Genomic DNA, 14,059 nt, shown 5'->3' on the forward strand with positions numbered 1-14,059 from the left:
CAGACTTGTATATAAATTGTAAAATGGGAAAGTTTATAAAAAATATTATATAAATAAAAGCTAAAATTACTTCTCAAATCAGTAAAAAATATCAAAACAATATAATAAATTTGATATTATATTTACAATGTTTAAATAAAAAAGTCTTTAGAATAGTAGCATTAATATATATTGTAAGATATGAAAATACAATCAACATAAAAGCTTGGGTCTAAGTACAAAGTTAAGATTATTTTCCCAAGTGTAGTGATACTTTTTGGACTCACCTCCCAGCTGGAGCTCGGCGGTGGCCTGGAACGTATCGCCCTCGGGCCGGCGCACCACGCACTGGTACATGCCGCGGTTCTCGCGACTCACTCGGGGCACCACCAACGTGTCCTCCACGCGGCCCGAGGAGGGCAGCTGGCGGCCGTCCTTGTACCACAGGATGTTCTGCATGCCCACCGGACTGCCGTTGCTCGTGACCAGGCAGCGGAACTCCGCCGTGCCGCCCATGTGAACGCTGAGGACATTCGGGGAGATTTCCACTTGGATGGGCGTGGCCACCGTGAGGCGGAGCTCGGCACTAGCCTCGCCGCCCACATTGCCGGCCGTGCACTTGTAGACTCCGGAATCCTCGCCAGTCACCGCCTCGATGGCCAGGATGGGGCCGAGCAAACGGACACGAGGACCACTCAGGACGGGCAGGGGTCCAGCTCCATTGTGGGTGAACCAGCTGCCGGGAGATGGGAAAAGCAGGGGGAAAGTGAAAGATTTATGTGGATCAGACTATTGTAAATCGACTCCATTAATCGTGATTTTCAATTGGAAAATTTTAAAAAGAAACGAACAGAAGAGCTGTGGTTATTGCAATCTATTCCATTATTCAGTGCGGTTGGGGAAAAGTTCGTTATGCACCAGAAATACAAATTACAATGAGAGCCACATTGATTAAACTACTTAATTTCAGTTTCTAATGAAATTACTCCCACCAATATTTATTTGTATAAAGTATCGGACTTGAAATATAAATAAAATTTAGATATTTCAAGCTAATATGTTTTAGATATCTGTTTAATTTCCCTGTGTACGTTGTACGTTCATTTATAATTAAAAGCTTCGCTCTGTAACTTGAGCATAGAATACATTTTCAGACAGACTTAAATTAATGGAGTTTAGCTTTTGGGCAACTGCAGGCCATTTATCACGGACCATCTGGTCTCCTCTAACAAATCTAGCATCTGATAGCTGTCAAAGTTTTGAAAAATATTGGAAGGGCATTCTCATTTGCAACTATCAGCCAACCAAGCGAAGTTCAAGGCCTGATGGACTGAATACCTTTGGCATTCTTTATCCGATAGCTCCCATACCCTCATGTCTGTGCTGATGGGCCCTTTTGTTTAATGTTGCATTAATCCTTTGCCTCGCTCATTATCCCTCTTCTCCTAGAACCTCGTCCCTCACTGTTGTATTAATTATGAAATGGCTACAAGTTTTTTTCCCCTGGCACAGCAATCTATCTATATGTGTACCCCACCATTCCGCTGCTTATAGATTCTTTTGTTTTATGTCAGCAGTCTGACATTGTCCCACGTCCTACAACCCAAACCCCTCGGATCTTACATTACTTGTCTGCTTATCAAAGCGTAATTATGGGCACATCATATATATATATGTGTTCGATGTGGCTGCAGTCTTTCTATCCCGTACCTATATACACATCATTACCTAGGTCCTGGGCCATTGTTCCCAAACCCAAACCAGGGTGTACGTTACGCTGCATAACGCATACGACCCATCGGCCGTCGAGAAAGTTAACTAACGCTTTTAGCTCACATTTCAATTAAGGCAACACGTTGCCAACTCTTTAGACACATTTTACACAATAATGTGCACGTCAGCTAGGAGTCTCCACCGCTGAACTCTGCTATTTTTACCCCTAGAGCGGTTGTTTATTTATTTGGCTGGCAAACTAAATGCCCTGGCCGCACATTTTATAGATGTATGCGTTCCAATTAACTCACACCACTATGGCATAACTGCCATTGCACAGGGGAAAATGCTCTTAAATAATGAACTTCACGAGCACTGAATGATTTTTTAGACCAACTTTGGAAATTAATGCTTAAATATGCATTACTTTTCGAATTTCAAGAACGAAGAACTCTTGAAACAGTGACTTGAGATCTTTTGAAAGGGATAACAGCTAAATGAAATGATAAATAAAATAGACTTCCAAAAAAGTACTGATACACAAGTAGGCATTGTAAAAGTTATAGTTCAAGTTTTAAGGGACTGACAACTTTTCAAATTTTTAAGAAAAAACTATTCTTGAATAAATGATTTAAGATCCTTCAGTTTTCCCCAGTGCACTAATAACTAATAGCCCAGCGTTATGGTGTTTGTGCGACCAGGACCTGTCAACGTCAAAAGTTTCGCCAGAAATGTGTGCTAAAGCTCTCAGCGAGCGAATGAGTGGTGGAGTGAATGGGGGTGTCCTTTTTGGGAATGGGTGGGCCAGTGGATGGCATCGATTTGCGGCACCTATACACACCTGTATTCGGGCGAAGGACAGCCCTGGGCGACGCACAGGAGCACCGCGCCCTCGTCCTGCGAAACCTGCACATGGGCCGTGTGCTCCACCACGCTCGGCGAAATGATGCCGCGATGCGCTGCGGCGAGAGATGATAGAGATGATGGAGAGATATGTGACATTGGTGCGGTCCAATTCGGGTTGGTTGGGGACTGGGTCTTTCGGTTTTTGGCTTTGGGTATACTCACAATTAATACGCAGTCGGGTGGGCGAACTGACGACCACCTGGCGGGTGAGGCGGTGCATGCTGCGGCATCGGAAGGACTGCGACTCATCGCTCTCCTGCAGATTGTGGATGAGCAGCTCGCCGGTGGGCAGCAAGTGGAACTTTCCATCTAGAGGATAAGAAAAAGAGAAGTGCTGAAATGAAGAACACTAACCTGCGAGGAATCGCTGCCAGAAACCTACTCAGAAAATCAACCAAGTCATTTTTAAATAATTGGAAAGGAAAGCCTTAAATTAAAGTCTATTAACCATGATGGTAAAAAACCTTTTCACCAATTTCACCCAATTCAAATATTTCTAAAGCACAAATAAAATAGAAAACGAACCATATTCAAGATTTACAAGGCATATTCAACTGATAATGTTACTGGAATAAAAATAAATCCCAGGCATAGACCCTGAATAGCCATCCCTGTTGACAGGATTAATCAAGATGGATGCCTCTATTATGTCGCCTGGCTCTGATTTAAATCTCTCGCCAGACACTCTTGACCTTTCCGAATAGTTTACCCGCCACAAAAGACGGGCTAAAGAAAAAAACGGTTTTCCAAAAAAGGGAGAAAATGTCCTTTGTAATATAGACAACCAGGAGGAGTGGGTTAGGGCAAGCCAAAAGCTCGTCTCAAATTGCTAAAGGACAATGTTAATTATGCACCAAAGGACCAAAGGAGAGTGGTGCAGGTGCGGATGAAAATGGCAGTTAAGCAGGCAAACATGTGAGGCAAATACTGCAAACAAACAATGCACTTTGTTAGCTTTCCTGCCACAGGGACAAGGATGCAGATGCAGACTGAGCGGAGCTGAGCTGAGTTGAGCTCCGCTCCGCTCCGTTCGTTTCGTTTCCTTTCGGTTTCTGGCAGTGGGCAGAAGGACGACAGAAGGACGCCCCGGGTAACTTACCGCCTTGCAACGAGGGATAGATGTAGATAGCGGGTTCATGAACCCACGAGACCACTCGTACCAATTCCTTGACGAACGTGGGCACCACGCAGCGCAGGATGGCGGTGCAGCCCCGCGACGCAGATAGCACCTCCACGTCCACTTTGTAGGCCTGGGCCACGACTGCAGGAGTAAGTACATATATATATTTTTTAATCCTGCCACGCCCACCCTGCCATCCATATCCACTCACCCGCCCTCACTTGCACGTCCCGCGAGACGATGCGTCCCACCGAATTGCTGGCGATGCAGCGATAGATCGTGTTGTGCACATCCTGATGGTAGGCGGCCGCAGCGAAGGGCATCAGGACGAGGGTTCCGTTCCGCAGGACCCGTCTCACCCCATGGATCTCGGTCACCGCCGACCCGTCCGCGTGCACCCAGTCGACCGTCGGCTGCGGACTTCCGGAGGCCGAGCAGTCCAGCCAGCCGCCCGAGGAGTTCGAGAACTCCACCCGCCCGGGCGGCTCCATCACAAATCCGGGACCGCGCAGGTGGGCTTCGAACGGTTCACTGCAGGTGGTATCTGGAATGTTAAAAATATTATAAATAAGTATTATTAGGAAAATATTTAAATGCCATAAGAAGCCTATCCTTTAAGTGTGTCCCCTGACCGAAATTCTAATATTAGAAGGACTTTGTCGGATCAAATTCTGAGATTATTTACACTTCGTTTAATGATTCCAAATGGTTTTTGTACATGTTTCTTCATTGTAAAATGTTAGGAATAGTTATTCCTTTGATCATAAATCATATTTATTTTTGTCTTATAATATTTTTGTGTTCCCAAACCGTAACACCCTCTTTTCGACTATATTTTTCTTATAACCAAAAACTACCGAAAATTGTTTATCAATAACTAGATAACAAGTAATAAAAAAATATATGTTTTACATCTGGTTATTTCCATTATTATGAGAAAATTTTTTAAGAAATAATAAAAACACTTATACACACCAAAAAATTTTCATAATAAGAAAACAATAATGTTAAAACTTGAAGATTATCTCATTTATTAACAAATTATTATCTTAATTTTCAAGTAAAGTTAATTTTCAAATAATTTTTTGATTTGCCTCAACGTCTCAAAAAAGAATGAAATATTTTTTTGATACACTTTTTTTAGGTTTAATAAAAAAGTTAGTTTAAAGAAACAAAAAATGTATAAACATAATTAAAATTCACATTAGGTTTTCCATTTGAAGCCATTAAAATGAAACTTTTAAAAACGTAAAAGCGTAGATAAAATGGCTGCTCTACATTTTTTGTTGAATATATGCATTTATGAGCATAAAGTCTTTTACTGACCCATACATCATTGGCAAACCGCATAAAAAAAGCAGGGAAAACGTTCCCCAATCGTATATTAAAATTGTGAGCTGCCATAAACAAAAGCAATAATCCCTGAGAGATATCAAAAATTCATAAAAAAGGCCGCTGGCCTTCTTGGGTGCGCAAATCCCTTGAGACCTTTTTGCACTTTAATAAGCATTTACATTTTTCATAATACCCAGGCCATTGTCGCATTCGAAGCCCGTTTTCGTTTCATCAGAGAGCCCCTTTCGCGAGCAAACAGATTTAGCCTTATCCCAAATTAGAATAACAATTTCGTCTTTAGCTCGGGCGCTCCGTTTCTGTTCCCAATGGCCCCCAGACCCAAATATGTACATATAAGCAGGATGGCAGGAGTATATATATTTCTATCTATATGTATATATTTCTCCAAATTGACATTTCGCTTCATATTCCACATGGATGCGCCTCGGCTGTCTGTCTGCCACCGAAGCGGGCATCTTTCCCTGCGGCGCTGTGCAAATCCTTGCAACTCGTTCAATCTCCAGGACGAATCCTGCCCAGGACTCCCGACTCCCCCGGATTTCCCGCCCCCACAAGTCATTGTGTCTGCAATTAGAGTTGTTTTTTGTTGGTTTTGTTTTTTTTCCTCCTTTTCCCCTTTTTTTTTACTTTGCCTTTCTGTGTTTTGTTCTTTTTGGCTTTGTACGCTTTTTGTTGTGCCTGGCCAGGCGCTTTTTGTTTTATGCTCGACAGCATGGATTTTTATGTAACTGCTTTCTGGTTTGGTCTCCGTCTGTCTCATCGCCTCGTTCCCCGAGATGGTTTTACTTCGCTTTTCTCCGCTGATTTCATGGTTCACCATAGCTTCTCGAGCGGCAAGGATCACACAGAAAAAATGGTGAAAATCGGTCTTGAAAATAATGATATAGGTCTTAATTTTATCACTGTTAATATGAGTTACCAACACGAACTTGGAATATTACATGTATTTTATACTTTTATATTATGTGCAGAAATTGAAAAAGATTATTAAAATTATTAGGCCGAAAATCCCACTACCAACATGAGACTTGTACTATAAAAAGCATTTTAAATTTTTATAATTTGTACAAAAATTAAAAAAATTACTTAAGGTATCTGACCGATAATTCTACTGAAAACTTTAGAGTTTTGAAACTAATAAAATGCTAAGATTCTAGTAAATAGTTACTTAATTCTTTTTAGCTAGCACTGATACTAATAAAAAATTCAAATATATTGAAAATATGTAAAATAAATCAGCTTGTATATATTTTCCTCTGTGTAACCATAGCTCCTGGTCCAGAATGCGGATAAAGACGAGGCCTCTGCCAGGCCATAAAATTATTGCAAGTATGTCTTGAGTATGCTCGGCACTCGTTTCTCATTTTTTCAGCTTTTTGGCAGAAAGGGTATGTTTTACGAGCTTGTGCCTTAGAGCAGGATCCCATGTGTGTATATGCACGTATGTGGTTGGGTGCATGTGAGTCGGCATGTGTATACATCCACTTGTAGGGGTTTTATTCTTTCCTGCGAAAACAAAAAAAAGTCCACCCTCTCCGTGTTCCTGTGCGTGTGTTCTTCCTGAACGTCCTGCATGTGTGCCTGTGTGGGTAAGCTTTGTTCTGACTCCGATTTTTTATTTTCCTTGCCGTTCTGCCTATTCCGATACTCCTAAGACATATTCAAAAAATAAGAATCTACTTTTTGATGTTTTTCGAAAGGTATTTAATATAAACTTTATAAATTTTGAAGCATTTCAAAACATAAATAATTAAAAAATCAAAAACTTGAAGGTGTTGTTTATTTAAAATAATATTACAATCCCTAACAGAACGTTCTTAAGAAATTTAAGTATTTATGCAAATATTTCTTAAAACATGTTCGATCTAAACAATATTTTGCAAAAGCATCTTTCTCGGCTCACTAAGTATTTGATTTATTTAAAGTTCTGTAGCTGCTTTGACTAATAATTTCAATAATCGATTATAAATGCCAATACAACATACTGCTAATGTGATAATTTGCTAATGCTTTAATCTGCAGATATACAAAACTAAAAATCACCACCACCTCTTTGCCGATACAATTGAGTGTGCTACAATCAATTCAGACAGCATTCTTTGGCCAATGCAAAAGCGCATTTAGATTGTCTCTTTTAGCCACAAATTTCTTTTCCAAATTGTTTTTCCAGCTCGGTTTTTGTGTTATACCTGCAGCAGTCATGGAACTCTGGTTCTACGTCTGCATGTGCAACTGCCCCCGGACACGGCCCCGCCCCCTTTTCCACATACCGCCCCCAGCCCCCAAACCCTTTCCTCTTTTTGGCTCGCATTTCCGCTCGTTTTGTGTCGTACATTTCACTCCTTTCACTCCGAATGTGTTTCCCATCCACTTGTGCGAGTCTTGAGGGGTTACTTTGCCAGGCTCCTCAGACATTATTTTCCATGTGTGTGTGTTCTTTATTCCTTTTTTTTCCCAGCTCTTCGAATTTTTTTCTTTTTCTGTTTGGATTATGCCCTTTTGGCACTTTTCGAAATTATTTCGTTGCCTCCAGGCGGGCGGTGTGATGCATGTTCTGTGTTGGCTGCAATGTGTCTGCATTCGGCTTGCACTGCAGTGGTAATATTTCTAATGGGCCACCATCCAAGGGACAAGCCAGGGCACCCATTAAAGCCAAAAAAAAAATAATACAAATGTATATATATAGCACACTTTAAGACCACAGAAATTCCCGGGCCTCCGCCGGAAATGGGGGACGAACCTTGTAAGCAATCAGCTCGAAAAATACAGGAAATTCAATTTTTATGCGCAAAAACAAGCGGCAGGAAGGCGTGACCCAAACACCCAAAGATATCGACTCAATATTGCTTGGCCAAAGGAAAATGGGAGGAAAACTTGAAAGAAGTTAAAACGTTTACAGACCAACGCGCAGCCCAACAACAACAGCCACGAAACGTATAATAATTGTAAATAACTTGATTTTGTTGCTGCCTTGGCCAGAGTTCCGCCAAGATGTGCTCCAGTTGGCCCAAAGTGCACACAGGATTCGGATGGCAAAAGGACCAAGCCAGGACGGATTCAATAAGACGTTCAAAATCTTTTGTTGGGCGAACTGTTTGGCAAAACAAGAGAAAGAAATAAAATGGAATATATTGGGGAGCAGGAGTGAATTTTTGGTGAACTTAAACGGTCCACGTGGAAATTTTACAAAGTAGACAGTTTACAATATTTGTTCTTTTGTGTAAAGTTTAACTGGGTATTGCTTGTAACTTTAGACAAGAAAAAAGTATTTAAAGCTCGCTGTAATTTAATTCCTTTCATAAATTACATGAATTTAAAGGTCGTGTCAAAACATTGAAGGTGATTTTCAACTTTTTTTCAAAATGTTTTGTCTGGATTTAAAAGTAAACTTTATAAAATAAATTTTTCAGTTGGAAGTAGTCCCAAATACGTAAATTGAAAGGAAAATGTAAAACTTTTGAAATAATTTGTCATGTTTTTATCTCTATAAATTATGCCTAGCAATTGCATTTAAAGCTTAAATTATTTTATTTCTATTATAAATATGTGACTTTGAAATAGATTAATAGTTAACTAAAGCATTAACATAATCTCCATTTGATTTGATGCAGTGGGTAGCATACCAAAACTGAAAATATGTTTTAAGATAAGAATATAAAATAATTCTTATAAAGGAAAATTTTGAAAAGTTTTTGAGTTGAACCCTGAGGTCCTATAGCATTCCAAAAGCATTACACATACTGGATTGACTAACATAAAGAATATGACTTACAATTTTCAACTAAGTTTATATTATGAGTAGAAGTTCAGAAAACTTAAAATGAGGTTGATTAGGTCATTAATAATGCCAGCTACAGAATCTAAGTTTTTTGATCCATTCGGCCTTTCTAAGTTAGATTGCCATCTGGTGAACATTTAATTTAAACTTTATCCCTCGCACTTCATTAATCCTACAACAAATTAAAGCGTTTGTCAGAAACGGTTTAAAACATAATCAATCATAGTGTGCTGGAAACTTTGGCTTTGGCCATAATTTTTCATAATTTTCCCATAAGAAGCCCAAACGTTTTCCCCCAGCTCGCTTCTAATCGGATTTGAGCCATTGTTGTTGTTGTGGGTGCTGCTGATTTTATATAACGTATTATATTTTATGATTATCTGCATGGAAATGGAATAACAACACCGAAAAATGTGAGCCATCCTTCACAAACCCAGGGCAAAAAGTGTGTGTGCTTAGACATTGAGCAACAATTTCATTTGCATATTTTTCATTTGGCCACAGCTCCGACGAGGGTGCGAATATATGTGTTTGTGGGTGAGTATGGAACATGAAATATCTGTGCGGAGTTTTGATCATTTTTTCCTTTTTTTTGGTAGCGAATAGACATGTAAGCCAGTCGCCATCGAATGGCAGAGTAGGCAATGGAAATTGGAAAATATCAAATTTCCAAAAGAGGTTTTCGCCCCGCGCACACAGCTCTCCGGATATGAAAGGTCGGTGGGTCGATCGAGTGTTCTGCTCCTGACACATTTCATTAGGTTGTCCCGCACACACATTCATAAATGCACTGGAAAAATAAGTTGTAGAAAAAAAAAGTGTGAAATTTAAATGGCCTAAATTAAAGAATCTGCCTTCAGTAATAGGGATAAGAACTTATACGACCCTTATTTAAAAATAATAGGAAAAATAATATTACTAATTTGATTTACAAAGTAATATTTTAAATTATGAGTCTTATGCCAAATACTGGTACAACATTTTGCAAATAAAATTCAAACATTACTAATTTTGAAGCTTATTTGTATTAAGTATTACTCCTTTCTCATGAATATGTTTTTTAATTGAAAATTAATATTTAAAATGATGAGTTTAGTGCCTAAAAACTATATTTTACAAATTAAGTTGGAAAATTACTGATTTCAAAGCGTATGTAAATGAAGAACTATTTTTAAAGAAATATTTTTTCTCTGTATATACACACATAACGTAGAGCTGGGGCAGTCGTTTGTGTGGCATAAATTGACGCCTGGTTTTTATCATAAGGCAATTTCGTATTATGTTGGGGCATTTGGGCTTTAGTTTTGCCGGCTCGGCTGGCAATTTTATGGTCTCTGGTCCTGGTTGCTCCATAAAGCGACCAAGTCATTTGCACTTAGTTCTGGCCCAAAGACACTTGAATATATCATATAAATTACGGCACCTCCTCACTCGTATGAATCACCATAAATTCAGGGGTCTATGCGGCACCGAAGATCTCCTTTTGAATGATAATAAACTGAGTAATTGCCTTGACTGAAGATAATTCCTTGCCCGCTTTTATCCTTATTTTTTCCCTAAGCCGGCATGGTTATCCCGCAAAAGCCCCAAATCCCTTTGTTTTACTCGCAAGACTTAATAATAAGTTCCGTTTCGGAGGCGTAAACCGAGATCCGAAAAGGGAAGGAAAACACGCCGACAGCTGTTGGGACTTATGGTAGGAAAATCTCACGCACAGCCGGTGGAAAAACAAAAGGCACTAAGCATACTTTGAGGCGCGTGCCGAGCGACTTAGGGCAAAACCAAGAAGAGGCGCCCAAAATGCCGGCAGGCCGGCTTAAGAGTTTTCCCAGAGTTTTTCCCGCAGAGAAAGGTGGCACCTACCGAGATGGAGCAGCAGGAAAATCACAAAAAAGCGGCTACTAATCCACATGTTTTCCGGCTTCTGTTTTGATTCTGATTTGAATTTGAATTTCGATATAAGATATTATTTGGTTTGGTTGTTTGCTAAGCTGAGCTTTCTTTTTCAGGATTTTCCGAAATTTCCTTGGGGCAGTGACTTGTACAATTTTGATTTTGGCTTTCACTTTTGAGCGGTTTTACATTTCAGACACTTGACTCTTCTCTCATTCTTTGGCACATTTGTATCTTTAAGATTGGTTTTCACTTTGGTGATTTGTTGATTTGATGATTGATGTTACTTCTTGGGGGACTGCATGGCCCGGTGCCGGCACACTGTGCTACACGAAAAAAAGCACTCCCGCCAGGACAACCGACTGCCAGCAAGGACTCGACTTGACTGCGCGCCGCCGAAACGAACTTTAGGCCAAGTTAGGAGAGTATGGCTCTTACTGGCCCAGTAGGGAAGCTTCTCGGCTCTCTTCCGGACTCTCTTCGGCGGAAATTCACCACACGCGGACTCACTTTCGCACTCAGTCCCGATGCATTTTCAATCCAACTTCCGTCGTCCGCCAGAGCCGTGCGTATCCTTCGAGCCTCGAACAGCAACTGCCGGATGCGGCGACCATTTCTCCGGCTCTTCGGTGGCTCCATCGCATTTCAGTGGTGCAGTTGGCAGCACCGCCAACTCCGAGCGCTCTCTGCGCATGCGCACCACCATTTGTTGTCTGTGGTTAGGCACGACGATTCTCGAGTCCTCCAAAACAGCTGTGTTTACACTGGACCAGTTGGGTATATAAATGGGTGGTTGGGTTGGCAGTGGGTGGTTGGTTGTTTGGGTGGTTGGGCGGTGCAGCCACATGCGTGAGTGCCTAGCTCAATGTTTCAATTATTCGGTCAGCTTCATCTTCATCGGCATAGATTAGGCATCATGAACTCACTCTCTCTGACACTGATGACTTTTTCCATTTTGGAATCTCATTTACTTTCAATTAATAAAGCATCCCACAAAGTTGCCTTCAATTAATAACTCAATCGTTGGTAACTCCCTTCTTGGCAACCCAGTTAATGGACTCAATATTTGCTCGCATAATTTACTTGGCATTATGCAAAGCAATTTCACACTTAAGTCCCTTCCTGCCATCGCATAAATGTTGTCTACTTTTTTGGCCATTTTTGCTAATGAGCATCAGGGGAAATTATGGCCAACAGCAGGGGGGGTATTTACTTGTACCAGGAAAAAGAGCCACAACAACATCGCATTCAGGCAGCTGCCAAGATTCATAACACATATTTGTACAGAATGTGCTTTTTCGAATCGCAAACACTGTAAAAAATGAGTCAAAGAAGGCATGAAAAGGAATTATTAGGAATGTCTATAATATGAGGTGGGTTCTATAAATCTGTTTCAATTTTTGGTACTACCAAATACATTTTTAAATAATCATTCATTAAGTTTCTGAAATAAATAAATATAAAATGATGCTTGTAAAAAAATTAATATTGCTTTTTGGGGGCTTATGTTTAATGAATAAATTTGTTTTTATATTCAAAACCCCTTAAATACTGAGTACTTACAATTTTTGTTATTCCTCCCACTGCAGTGGTTTTATGTGGTCTTTTGGTTCTGGCCAATTTCTTGTTTTCGGGACGCGTGAATGCGTAAAAAGCGGCCAAGGGGTGGCGGATGGTCTGGTTTTGGCCCACATTAGGCGTGCCAAGGACAGTGAATGCCGCAGCCGCAGCCGCAACAAAGACAACAACAATAAAACATAAGCCAAAACGTGTTTGCCTGCCAAATTTATTTCGGACCCGTTAGCACTTCCCACAGCCAAAAGCGAGCGAAAACACCGAAACACCAGCCAGCAAACAACAGGCAACAGTAAAAGTAACCATATTCATGAGTCCTGTATGCCAGTATCCAGTGTATCTGTGTATCTCTGTATCTGTGTGTGTGACTTGCATTTGTGAGCGTCATGGTGTTCGGGGTGGCAATGGTAGTGGTGCTGGTGTCGCTGCTAATGACAACGGGACCGCGTTGCGCATCAACGAGCGACACCAAAAAGTCATTGACTCATTGAGTTTTGTCCCGGTGAGCGTTTGTGCATGGGTGTGTGCTAACAAAAGTGGCAGGGTGACCCTTTTAATACCCTCGCTATAGGTTTTTATGCTTTATATTGATAAAGGAACATCAATTTTATACTGTTTTTATGTACACCCAGAAAAATGCAGACCAGAAAAAGTAAAGTTCCTATGGTCCCCATTTCAGAAATCATCTTTTCACTTATTTGAGAAGAAATGTTCTTAAATTCAAGAAGAAAGTGCTCTCAAGTTCATTTTTCGAGATGTTTGTGCTAACCTCGCTGTTGTTTTTTAACTTTACATTGATAAAGGAACCTTATTTTCAAACACCCAGAAAAATGTAGACCAGGAAAAGTAAAGTTCTTATTGTCCCAATTTGAGAAATCGTCTTTTCACTTATTTGAGAAGAAATGTTTTTGAATTCAAGAAGAAAATGCCCTCAAGTTCGTTTTTCGGGATAAAGCGACATAAAAGTATTTAGGATTTCGTTTTTCAAAACAGTAGTCACTCATATATCACCTAAATTTTGATACTTTAAGATTAAATTAATCTTAGGACTTAAAAGGGTTTTTGAAACAATACTTTTTTCTAAGCTAATAACTTTTCTTAGTTTTTTTTGTGTTTTAAAGTACTGCGTTTTGGCCACCATTTATTTTATTTTCAACAATTTTTGTAGATACCAAGGGTATATAAAGCTTCGATCTAGGGGTTTCTCTTTCCTCTCTTCTTCCCTTGCCGCCACACTCTTTGGCTCAAGCAGCGTTAGCTTGTTTGTTTGTTGGTTGCCTGGTTGGCTGGCTGAAAACTGACAAACTGAAGAACTGACAAACTAACAAACTGACTGACTGCCAATGCGTGTCTGCACACGTTGGCAGCGTTAACAGGAGTAAATGCAGTAACCGGGCAGCAAAAACAACACCGCCGGCGACCAGAGGAGCGTCAACCGTTATGGCCACTGTTCATTCTGGGCCACTCGCCCCACTCCGTCATCATTAGACGTGGCCAGGTGGGGCTGGTGGATTGGTAGATTGCTAGATGGGTATATTGCTAGTTTGGTATATTGGTGGCCTGGTAGGTCGGTAGGCGCACCAGCTGCCTTGGCACTTTTGTGGTCACTCTGTGCCAAAAAGCAGCAAACTTCCCAGCGGTGCAGTACATTTTCGGTCAGAAAAGTTACTTTTGAGTCTGGTCCCTTAAAATTCCATTCTATTCAGTTCAGTTGGTCATTCGTTTCTTGGCTCACAATG

The 14,059-nt window shown here is 40.5% G+C and overlaps 1 protein-coding gene across 14 annotated transcripts in view; it reads right to left on the reverse strand.

Moving 5' to 3' along the window:
- Window positions 1-11,321, reverse strand: part of LOC119555686 (Down syndrome cell adhesion molecule-like protein Dscam2) — a 33,822-nt gene extending 22,501 nt beyond the window's left edge. For all 14 annotated transcript variants that reach the window (XM_037867332.1, XM_037867331.1, XM_037867326.1 and 11 more), the window contains exons 1-6: window positions 10,716-11,321; window positions 3,930-4,262; window positions 3,698-3,859; window positions 2,761-2,907; window positions 2,534-2,651; window positions 267-715 (exon numbers count right to left, since the gene is read on the reverse strand). In XM_037867332.1, coding sequence (XP_037723260.1) covers window positions 267-715; window positions 2,534-2,651; window positions 2,761-2,907; window positions 3,698-3,859; window positions 3,930-4,262; window positions 10,716-10,764 — 1,258 coding nt within the window. In that variant the 5' untranslated portion in view covers window positions 10,765-11,321. The remainder of the gene's footprint in view (window positions 1-266; window positions 716-2,533; window positions 2,652-2,760; window positions 2,908-3,697; window positions 3,860-3,929; window positions 4,263-10,715) is intronic.
- Between the last annotated feature and the right edge of the window lie 2,738 nt (window positions 11,322-14,059).

Source organism: Drosophila subpulchrella, chromosome 3L, assembly GCF_014743375.2.
Source record: "Drosophila subpulchrella strain 33 F10 #4 breed RU33 chromosome 3L, RU_Dsub_v1.1 Primary Assembly, whole genome shotgun sequence".
Lineage (NCBI taxonomy): Eukaryota > Metazoa > Arthropoda > Insecta > Diptera > Drosophilidae > Drosophila > Drosophila subpulchrella.